Source organism: Mobula birostris, chromosome 25 (genome assembly GCF_030028105.1).
Source record: "Mobula birostris isolate sMobBir1 chromosome 25, sMobBir1.hap1, whole genome shotgun sequence".
Taxonomy (NCBI): Eukaryota; Metazoa; Chordata; class Chondrichthyes; order Myliobatiformes; family Myliobatidae; genus Mobula; species Mobula birostris.
The window spans coordinates 52,287,153-52,299,152 of NC_092394.1; the positions used below are offsets into that span (position 1 = coordinate 52,287,153).

The window sequence follows — 12,000 nt, forward strand, 5'->3', positions numbered from 1 at the left end:
TTTGTGTGCGTTGCTTTGGATTTCCCCGTGTTTGCAACATCTTCTGTTCTTAACCTCGGGTTCCCAGCACCTGCAGATTTTAAATATTATTTATTGGGGAGCATTTAAATCAGTCATACTCAGTGGAGTCTGTATTTACCACCACAGCTAATAAGGAACCACCAAAAGTTGTGTTGCAACAAAACCGAAGCATTTCTCACCTGGAAGATCCAGGGAAAGGGGGCAGGCACCATTTCAGCTGTTCAACCATAAATCCATTGATGTAGAGATGCACCTTCCATACACCAACAGGGGCGGGCAGCCTATGCTGTCGATGCAGTAGCAGAGGCGAGCAGCGGGCGGGCGATCCTCCATCCCACCACAAGGGGCGGCAGCGGTCACTTTAAGAGGCGGGGCTTGTGCGCCCGCCTGTCACCATTTCTATGGGATCGCGGGATATCGCGAGGTTTGCGCAGATCGGACATGGCGGACGGTAGGAGTGGGAGCGCGGATGGGCGGAGGTCGGGGTCGGGGTCGGGGACGGGACGAAGGAGGCGTCGGCACTCCCGCTCCGGGGAAGGACGCCCGCAGGGACGGACTGGGTGTGCCCGTTCTACGACCGGGGGGGGCGGGTCCCCTTGAGAACCGGCAGGGCACAACCCCCTGCGGTACCTCACCCAACAGCAAACCCTTATCCCACCCACAGCCGCTCCACTTCTCCCCAAGTACCAGCCGTAACTCCGCCCTGTCTTACCCTGCCCCTCCCCACCCCACAGCAAACCCTTGCCTCAGGCCATACACACTCCGGCAGTTCTTCCCATACGCTCAGGAACTTGGTCTAAATTATGGCTTCTTACACGACTATGTTCTTTTTGTTCCTTTCTCGTTATGTGAAATGTATGTTTTTGCACCTTGGCCCCAGGGGAACGCTGTCTCATTCGGCTGTATCCCGAATGCATGGTTTGAGTGACAATTACCCTTGATTTGATTTGCTAACTCCCCTCCTTCCAACCCAACCCCACCCCACCCCACCCCAGACCCGAGACCCTTCTCACAACGTCACATTCCTCGTCTCACCACACCTGCTGCCGTCTTCACTGACCCACCGCCCCCAAACGCTGCATTCCCCATATTCCGTGCTTTGTTCATTCTGCCCCAAACCCTCCTGTCTGCCCCATCCACTTCCATTTTCCAGTCAGCCTACTCTCTGGGTTAGTGTCCTTAAACTATGTCCCTTGAAAAGGAGGGTAGATGGGTACGCGTGTGTAAGTAAGGGGGGTGGTTTTTAAGTTTTATGTTCCTGAGTCTTGTCATTAGAAGTGTCAGAAGTACCCTTTAGTCAATTAGGTAGCTTCTTTTGAAACATAATCCTCGTACTGACTACCAGTGAAGGTTTCAATTGTTAAGTACATTCAATATGAAAGAAATAGAATGCATGACTGCTTCATTCTCCACTGTTGTCTGAAGGAACTTGACATAAATCAGTACATTCCTTTAATTCTATTTCGTGTCTTTTCCATACTGATAACTAATTTTGGAGAGTGGAAAGCTGGAAATGTAGACGTAAAAAAATCAGTTTGCATGGGAAACTGTTGATTTTGTTTAGGAAATTAGGCAATTTTCATTTCTGGGAAGGTCGGAAAGGAGCTCTGGATGGGGAAGTGAAGTTTAAAAACACAAGTAGTTGTAAATCGGGGCTGTGATTCAAATCTGTGGATTGAGGTTAAAAAACAAAAAGGTACTGCTTTTGATAGAGATCTTTAAGTATGTTTGAAGCTTGTGTGTCCTTCAACAGGAGGATATTAAAATTACTGGAAGCTTTTTGAGGATTGAAGTTGAGGAAAATACTAAACATAGGTTTGGTAAACATGTATTCAGTATTTGTAGCTATGACAAAGCTGTGCTGAGCTGTAGGATTCTGAAACTAAGTTATTCAAAGTATGGACAAAGAAAACTCAAAACCCTTGGTTATTCTGTTAAAGGGGTTTTCCCAGAAAAAGGCTGTTATTTATGTTCTAAGTGGAAGCATGAGGCCACTGTGTGGAGGAAGTTTTAGGATGGTTGGAAGAGCTATTCATTACGGTGTGTAGGACTGAGGATTTTGGTGACAATCCATATTAATGTAAAGTTAAAAGTATATAACAACAGGAATTCTGCAGATGCTGGAAATTCAAGCAACACACATCAAAGTTGCTGGTAAATACAGCAGGCCAGGCAGCATCTATTGGAAGAGTTTCAGTCGACGTTTCAGGCCGAGACCCTTTGTCAGGACTAACTGAAGGAAGAGCTAGTAAGAGATTTGAAAGTGAGAGGGGGAGGGGGAGATCCAAAATGATAGGAGAAGACAGGAGGCGGGGGGGGGGGGGGGAATGGAGCCAAGAGTTGGACAGGTGATTGGCAAAGGGGATACGAGAGGATCATGGGACAGGAGATCCGGGGAGAAAGTACATGTGTTTTCTAGGAACATTCTTGCACAGTCTGCTAATACAAGAAAGGGCTTCAATGGGCCAAATATTTGCTACTCATTAGTTGGATGTTGCCTAGATGCTGCTGTATGATGTGCAACTTGGAATCATCCTCCTCAGTACACCTCCTGTTCTTTATCATTTTCTAAGGAGTTATAAGTGGAAAAGTACTTTGTTGAATGTTAAGGGAATGTTTGAATGTTCCTACTTCTGACCATGTCATTGCTGGAGCAGCCAAATTTCAAAGTAAGTTTATTATCAACAATGGTTATGCTCAGGATATTATCTCGAGGGACATCTCTAATAAAGTCCTGGGGAAAGGATGGTTAACTGCTGCAAATACAACCAACTTTGTGGGTTAAAGCCATTGAAATCTTTTGATGCCTATTAGATTAATTTTACCATGACTCCTTAATGCCACACTTAACCTTAATGTTGTGTGGAATTGAGCTGTTTGGTCCATGCTAGAGTCAGTGCTACTTTTGAGATCTGTAATTGTAATTTTAATGAAATCCGGGATGTTAATGAGCAGGTTATTGGAGAGAAGCTCCTACTTGACAAATATTTTCCAATTTTTGGCTTCATATTCGGGTGATAGTTAGACAACTGGATTTGATTTTTTTTTTCTTTAGGATCATTTTGTGGACACATTTTCACATGTGGATAGATGCCAGTGGAATGGCTTGACTATAGGAATGACTAGTTTTTGGAATGTTTGTCATTCAGTGCTATCCCTAACATATTGGCCTGTATCATCACCTTTGATTCATCCGATTTTCTTAACCTTGTCTTGAATTTAATTGATTTGGATTCTGTGTTGATATTTCTGGCTGAACAAAGTTGCAGATACGTTATCCTTTAGCACGTGCGTGCTGGGACTTGCCATTCTGGAATATTCATGCAGGTTAATCCTCCATTTAATTGTTTAGCATGCATGTGGTGTCACAGACTTTGAAAGGTGTCCTTGTCTTGAAGCTGGAACTTTGCCTCCACTATGATTGTTCACAATTCACATATTCTTGTGCTGTTTTGACAGATAGCTGACGATGTGGTTAAGTAAATATATCTCTATTAAGTCACCCTTATTTTTGCTGCAGACCCAGTTTATTTTTTCAGGTCCCAAGCCAGCTCATTCTGGTGCCACTTACTAATGGATGTGAATGTCCCTGTCCAAAGCACATTCTGTGCCCTTGTTACTTTTGGTGCATTTTTCAAGTATTTCTATATATGGATTTGCACTGTTTTGTGAAGCAAGGGTGGATGAGAGGTTTTCTTCTCCACATTTGCCTTGATGTGAGTCTTCATGGGGTAAGAGGCATTGTTGAAGACTCCTGTAGCCCCTTCCTGTGTGTGTAGACATTCCATAATTTATAAGCATGATGTGATGCTGAGAAAAATGTAAATCAAAAGGTTTACACAAAATGCACGTTGCTTTTGAATAGTATATTTTTATATGGAGTCAAACATCACAGAACCAGGGCCTTGGACTACCGCATTCATCCACTGCACCTCTCCATTAATCCCTTTAGCTGCGTTAAGTTCATTCCTTATTCTCCAGTGATTCATGTGCTTGTGTAGATGCTTCTTAATCATAAGGATTTTGGCCAAGATCTTCCCTGTATATTTTTATATAGTTGTATCAAGTCAGCCTCAACCTTAGTGAAATTGAAGCCACCCTATCCAGTCTCTCCTCATAAGTGAAATGCTTTAATCCAGGTGAATCTCCTAATCACCCATTCCATTGCAATTTCATCCTTTGGTGACTGGACCTGTGTATAGTACTAAGAGTGGCCTTGTGTCTTATCAATTGTAGTATGAATTCCTAGCTCATGTATTCTGAGAACAGTAGGCTATTCATTATACTGAAAAGGCATCTGCAATAATTCCTATCCCATAGACGCAATGCAGTGAAAATTAGTAAACAGAATTTTGATCAATTGGAGAGTTAATGTATGTCACTGCGCTGAACTCTCTGACTGATTTCTCCAGCTGATGGGGCAAAACATATCAGGAGATTGTGATGGAAGAGTTTGCACATGATCTTTGAGCACACTACCACGAACTGGTGCTCCAGCCTGGTTGTGGACCAGCTCTTTCAATACGGGCACCAGCTGTTTTATGAGGTGAACTTTGCAGGGTCAATGAAGCTGGGAGCATCTTTGCTGCAGTTGAAATTGGTTGATGTCAGCGTACCTGTCTGGTTGTTGTTTTCAGCTCGGTAGTGGTCTTGGTATAACTGAGTGGTGGTTCGCTAGGCCATTTTAGAGTGTGTTTAACAGTGGCTGTGAATCTGAAGACATCAGACCAGGCAAGGATCCCTTGGAGAACATAATAGGGTCATGGGGTCTCTGTTTACAATACAATAGTTACAAGGACATTGCAAACATATTTTTTATTAGACTTGCTATCCAAAAATTGTATGGCTGATGAAACATTTGGGACAAGTATTTCATAATTCACTGGAGGTTAGATGTGAGGGGATCCATTCAAGTAGAATTCTGCCTATTGCAATTAGGTTGCAGGTAGAGAAGTAGATGCAAATGAAATACTGTGCCCCAGCTGATGGAATTATTTTGTGCGTGCAAAAAAGTTTACAAATTCCTTGTATTTCCTGTCTTATCTTGTATATGCTGCAACTTTTATTGTTACTTTCTGGCCAGAAGGATAGGAGGAAGGAGAAGGATTTTAGCTTTTAAGGTAGTTTTTAAAGTGAAATTTGGAGAGTATAACACTTGTGTGTACCTGTCAGAATAAAAGGCAAGGATAGTGGGTTTAGGGAATCTTGGTTTTCAAGAGATGTTGAGGCTCTGGTTAAGAAAAAAAAAGGTCTTAGCAGGGATTGGCAGGTAGGAAGAGATGAGGTACTTGAGTATAAGAAATGCAAGAAAACGTTTAAGAAAGAAATCAGGAGGGCTAAAAGAAGGTATGAGGTTGCTCTATCAGACAAGGTGAAGGAGACTCCTAAGGGCTTCTACAGGTAAGTTAAGAATGTGGAGCTGAAAGAGATGGGGGAGATCTTAAAAAGCGAAGCAGCAGTGAGGTCATGGACCGTGTACAGATTATACAGGAGGTGTTTGCTATCTTGAGGCAAATTGGGGTAGACAAATCCCCAGACCTTGACAAGGTGTTCCATCAGATCCTGTGGGAGGCAAGTGCAGAAATTGCAAGGGCCTTAGCAGATATGTTTAAGTCATCCTTCGTGACAGGGGAGGATAGAAAATGTTGAGCTGCTGTTTAAGAAAGGCTTTAAGAATAAACCAGGAAATTAAGGCCAGTGACCCTGACATCAGTAGTGGGAAAGTTATTTGAAAGTATCTTTAAGGGACCAAATATATAAGTATTTGGATAGACAGGGAATGATTAGGAATGGTCATCATGGCTTTGTTAGTGGTAGGTCGTGTCTAACTAATCTTAGGTTTTTGAGGAAGTTGCAGGAAAGTTGCTGAAGGCAAGGCAGTGGATATTATCTACATGGACTTCAGCAAGGCATTTGACAAGGTCCCGCATGGGAGGTTGGTCAAGAAGGTTCAGTTTCTTGACATTCAAAATGAGGTAGTAAATTGGATTAGATATTGGCTTTGGGGAGAAGTCAGAGAGTGGTAGTAGTAGATGGCTGCCTCTGACTGGAGGCCTGTGACTAGTGGAGTGCCGCAGATATTGGTGCTGTATCTGTTGCTGTTTGTTATCTATATCAACGATCTGGATGATGTGGTTAACTGGATCAGCAGATTTGCAGATGACACCAAGATTGGGGGTGAGGAAGACTATTAAAGTTTGCAGCAGGATCTGGACCAGCTGGAAAAATGGCAGATGGAATTTAATACAGACAAGTGTGAGGTATTTCACTTTGGGAGGACCAAGCAGGGTAGCTCTTGCACAATGAATGGTAGGGTACTGAGGAGTGTGATTAAAACGAAATCAGGGAATATGATCTGTAATTTATTGAAAGTGGCGTCACAGGTAGAGAGGATTGTAAAGAAAACGTTTGGCACATTGACTTTCATAAATCAAAATAATGAGCACAGGACATGGGATGTTATGTTGAAGTTGTATAAGACATTGGTGAAGCCTAATTTGGAGTATTGTGTGCAGTCTTGGTCAGCTTCCTACAAGAAAGATGTAAATAAGGTTGAAAGAGTATGGAGAAAATTTACAAGGATGTTGCCAGGACTGGAGGATGTGGGTTATAAGAAAAGTTTGAATAGGTTAAGACCTTATTCTTTAGAACAGAGGTCCCTAACCTCCGGGCCATGGACCGATACGGGGCAGCGAAGCATGCAGGGGTGCAGCAGTAGCTGGAGCACACCCAGCGCATCTTTAAGAAAAAAGCCGAAATAAACAATCTAATTAATTAAGTGCTGCCCAGAAGCCAGTCTTCATTACAGGAACTGAGGTGGAGAGGGTCAATAACTTTAAATTCTTCGGCATTAAGGATTGATGTTTCTCTTTCTCAAAAGTGTCAGAGGATCTGTCCTGGGACTAGCACGTAACTGTCATTACACAGAAAGCACGGCAGCGCCTATGCTGTATTAGAAGTTTGTGTAGATTCAACATGTCACCTCAATCTTGACAGCCGTGTCTTTTCAGCCTGTCTGGGCTGATGTTTAAATTGGCCAAACAATGGAACAGCTAAAGGCTCCGGCGCCCTGCAAAGAGGAGTGAACATCGCGTAGAGCAAGTGAAATCGGCAATCGCCTCTGATCTGGGCCGCTGTGTACATGATGGGTGACACCTAATTAATTAGCTTGTTTATTTTGGCTTTTTTCTTAAAAGATGTGCTGGGTGCGTCCTGGCTACTGCTGCATTTTGACGATTCAGAGAAGTTTGGGTAGGGAGGGGTACAGAGAGATATGGTCCAGATGCAGGTCGATGGGAGTAAGCAGTTTAAATGGGTTGTCTGTGTGCTGTGACTCTGTGTAGAGGAGATCACCCCCTCTCCTCATCATTACCAAATGCAGTACCTCAAATTGGAAAAAGTGCCAGTGAATCACTGCTTCACCAACAAGGAACTCTCAGGTTCCTGCATGGTGGAAGTGGATAAAAAGACGGGTGTTGCTTCGCCTGTGCTCATTTGGGAAGGTGGCAAGAACAGGAAAGTCGGTGTCACTGAAGATGGAGAAGTTTCAACTTGCTGACTGTAAATGTTAACAGTTTGTCCTGGTCCAGCCACTTTAACACTATGGCCAAGGCAGCACCCTAGCACCTCCACTTCCTCAGAAGGCTAAGAAATTTGGGATATTCTTGGTGACTTGCACTATTTTTTATTTAACAGATGCACCATAGGAAGAATCCTATTTGGATGCAGCACAAATTTGTTATGACAACTGCTGTGCCCAAGGCTGCAAGAAATTGTATCATGCACACCAACTCCTGCTCCACAGAGTCTGTCTGTATTTCTCGCTGCCTAAGGAAAGCAGCTAATTTAATAGTAGACCCCCTCCTATGCTCTGTACATTCCCTCTTGTTTCTCCTCCCATGTGGCAGAAGATACTAAAGCTTGAAATTGCACACCACTAGGCTCAAGGGCAGCTTCTAAATCACTCAAAAAAAAAAACTCTTGAATGAACCTCTTATAAGTTAAAGATGAGCTCTTGATCTCGTTGTGGTCGAACTTAATTTGTCTAGCTGCGCTGTACTTCATCTGAAACTGTAAAACTATGTTCTGCATTTTTTGTGTGATGTCTGGATGGCATGGAAACAAACTTTTCTGTATATCTCAGTACATATGACAATGATAATCCAATTATAAACAGAAGAAAACCTGCAGTTGCTGGAAATCCAAGGCAGTACAAAATCAGCAAGTCAGGCGGCATCCAAAGAAAGGAATACAGTTGAAGTTTTGGGCTGAGACCCTTCAGGGCTGGAAAAAAAGATGAGAAGTCAGAGTAAGAAGGTGGGGGAAGTTAATCTAGTTACCACGCCAGAGAGGTGTGGAAGTAAGTACCCCTTTGGAATGCGGATGGAAGGAAGGGAAGGCTGCACTTTCTGGAGGTGGCAGAAATTATGGATGATCATTTGAATGTGGTGGTTGGTGGGGTGGAATTTGAGGACAAGAATGGAGGTGTTGTCCAAACAGAAGTGCTGGGAATGGAATAGGCACTATCTGCTATGCAGAGGAAACGGCAGTTGATCTGAGGAGCACTGATGTGCAAAGTGTTGTCCTAACATGCAACAAAGCCAGTAAAACTGGGCCAATGAAAGGAAATGTAGCCAAGGTTACTGTGTTTCTAATGGATATTGGACGATTTATCCCTTGAGACAGCAGTAGATAGGGAACAGAAAAGAGTGTTAACGTTTCAGAGTCATAAGCTTTAATTAGAATCAATTAACTTTCTTGCTAAGTGGCTATGATTGGGTAAATAGTTAGTACTCAGTAGTTAAAATAAACTTTTAGTTTAGTTCCAGTTGTTGCTACTTTTCACATGCCAGAGCCATGACTCAGCCATTGTGTATAATTAGAATTTATGCATGTGTTTTAAGGAAAAGGGAGAGAAGATTGGATCCATCTTAACAATCTCCGAAGTTCTTGGCAGCATGGTTTTAATACCGTTCTAGTGATTGATTCTTAGAATCAGAGGGTTTGCTGAGCAGTAATCGTCATTTCTGCGTACTGACTGTCTGAACATTCTTGTCCAACTTCGTAGTCTGTGTACCAAGATAATTGTACTGTAACTGACATCAAATATCAGTTGTAACGACTGTCATTTGAGTTAGTTTTGTTTTGCCAACTGATCTATGGTTAACTCCATGATAAATGGTGGTTAGACTAATGTTGGTAAATAAGTTTTCCTAGTATGGTAGTTATAAATTGCTGTGTTGTTTGGACAGCAGCAAGTGGTTGCAGAGCCAACTATCTTTCAGCCTGAAGACTTTTTTTAAAGAATGGTACCATGGGAATAGTTACAGGACTCATACTTGGCTTTTTTAAAAAGGTTTTTGAAATCATTTTGCAGTAACTGCCCACTAATTCATTCCTACTTTAGTTGCTCATCAGTTAGAGTTTTCTCTTTAATTTGACTGATCTGTTTTTTTGCTCTGCTAACAGAGGAGGTGGCCAAGCTACAGAAACATCTGGCGCTCCTCCGTCAGGAGTACGTGAAGCTACAGCAGAAGCTGGCAGAGACTGAGAAAAGATGTGCCTTACTTGCAGCCACATCCAATGCTGGAAATTCCACTGACTCCTTTATTTCCAGATTACTTGCTATTGTCTCAGAGCTTTATCAGCAAGAACAGTACAGGTAAGTCTTCATAGTAAATGTTTAACTTCCTGTGTGATAAAATAGTTTGTCTTTTGGCGATGAAGCCACAACTTAAATAGTTAAAACTGGTAAATCCTTTGATTTGGTTGAAGTAGGATATAGCTTTTCACTTTTTAAAACTGACAGTGTAAAAATTGTAAATATAGCCATGGGAACATCAAAATTCAGCAGTACTGCTATAGACTTTTGATGTAATTGATCATTTGACGTCTTTTCTGCTTGTGCAAATGAGTTTGGATGAAACTCTTTTGTAGGACTACTCATGAATGAGATGCAAGTTGATATATCAGACTGACTGTATCCCAGGTGCTTGTTACTGAATAATGAAGTAATTGGGTGTTTGATGTTTAATGTAATATTGCAATCATTTGCATTTGCACCTATTAAATGGATTATTTTAGACTTCTGATAATGTGAACACCCAATGGTAATATTCATTTTTGGTACGGAGGAGAGGAAGGAAAAACTGTGGAGATTTATTCATTCCCTGCAGTTTGTACGATAGAAGTTAGCAGTTTGGTCTATGCAATATCTAATTTTCAGTATTAGGTATAAAACAACCTAGAACATTCCTGATAATAGTCATCATACAGTTGAGATCTTAGCTGAATATAGCATGAACAGTGCAGCATAAAAATGTATTGTGACTGAGAATAGGATAGCTAATACAGGGGTAGTCAAAAAAAAAAAGGGTGAGAACAACTAGGACTGAATGTATATAGGCGAAAGCCACAGCTGGGGTATTAAATGGGTGTGTAATATTTGTCTTCAATTGAGGATGCTGCCAGTGTCGCAATGTTCATTTTAAAGCCAATGTAATGCAACTCAGATTCTTATTGGACTGTCAAGTCAGTTTATTGGTCATCAGTTTCTCTACACAGTGAGCTTCCAACATCTGGTTGGTCTCTTATCCAAATACTCAAAGACCTGAGTGAGTTTAACTAAGTACCTATAGAAAGTATAATGAGAATGCTGAGCCACTGTTTCCCTACAACTGAATGAAGAAGTGATACTGGTGCTGAATAGAGGAGTTTTCTCCCTGCTCTGGGCACTTTGGCTACTCTCTTCACTTTTCACCTTGATTTCCCTCATTGACCTTGCATACAGTCTTCTTCTCTTGGTTTGAACATGGAAACCCCTCACCTCCACTGCTTCATCTCCACCCCCATACCCCCCATTCTGAATCTCACCCCCACCCCTCTTATCTCCATACCCTCTCACACCTGTACTGTGACTATCCCCTCACGTTCACGTCCACCCTCCCCACTCCTCTACCCCCTCACCCACCCTTTGTACCATGACCTCATGCACTCCCTCACCTCCCCTATCCACTCCTCCTTCCCCCGCTCCATCTTCTTCTACACCCTTCCTGGTGCTAGGATGAAAGATGGCGGCAGCCAGATCTCCGTCTGCTGGAATCCATGATATCTGGCATTGCTGTGGTGCATGCTGGGCTGGGTGTCTGGGAGCTGGAGGCTCACCATGAAGCTCCGCGACAAGTAACACTACTTTTTGAAGTTGACGTTAAGATGGTGATGAAATGGTGTACAGGAGTGAGATAGATTAGCTGGTTGACTGGTGTTGTAACAACCTCACACTTAACATCAGCAAGACCAGAGAATTCATTGTGGAAGTCAGGAGACTGCACACCAGTTCCCATTGAGAGGTTTACCGGTAGAAATGATGAGCACCTTTAATTTCCTTGGTGTGAACATCTCAAATGATCTGTCCTGGGCCCAACACATTGATGCAGTCATGAAGAAGGTACACTAATAGCTCTACTTTCAGAGTTTGAGGAAACTTAGTACGTCACCAAAGGCATACTACAGGTGGCCCCGTTTTTCGAACGCTCGCTTTACGATATCTCGCTGTTACGAAAGACCTACATTAGTTACCTGTTTTCGCTAACAGAAGCAACACACATCAAAGTTGCTGGTGAAGGCAGCAGGCCAGGCAGCATCTGTAGGAAGAGGTGCAGTCGACGTTTCAGGCTGGGACCCTTCGCCAGGACTACGAAGGGTCTCGGCCTGAAACGTCGACTGCACCTCTTCCTACAGATGCTGCCTGGCCTGCTGCGTTCACCAGCAACTTTGATGTGTGTTGCTTGAATTTCCAGCATCTGCAGAATTCCTGTTGCTTTCGCTAACAGAAGATGTTTTCACTGTTACGAGAAAAGGCAGCGTGCGCCCGAGCAGCCAAGCTCCTCCCCCGGAACTGCATTCTAGCTGCCATTGCTTAAACACGTGCTTTATCTCGATTTATTTTGTGCATCCGTTAGCAAGATGAGTTCTAAGGTA

The 12,000-nt window shown here is 42.9% G+C and overlaps 1 protein-coding gene across 1 annotated transcript in view; it reads left to right on the plus strand.

Moving 5' to 3' along the window:
* Window positions 1-445: 445 nt before the first annotated feature.
* ankfy1 (ankyrin repeat and FYVE domain containing 1) overlaps window positions 446-12,000 on the plus strand; it is a 95,831-nt gene continuing 84,276 nt past the window's right edge. The window contains exons 1-2 of the mRNA XM_072242828.1: window positions 446-472; window positions 9,490-9,682. Coding sequence (XP_072098929.1) covers window positions 463-472; window positions 9,490-9,682 — 203 coding nt within the window. The 5' untranslated portion in view covers window positions 446-462. The remainder of the gene's footprint in view (window positions 473-9,489; window positions 9,683-12,000) is intronic.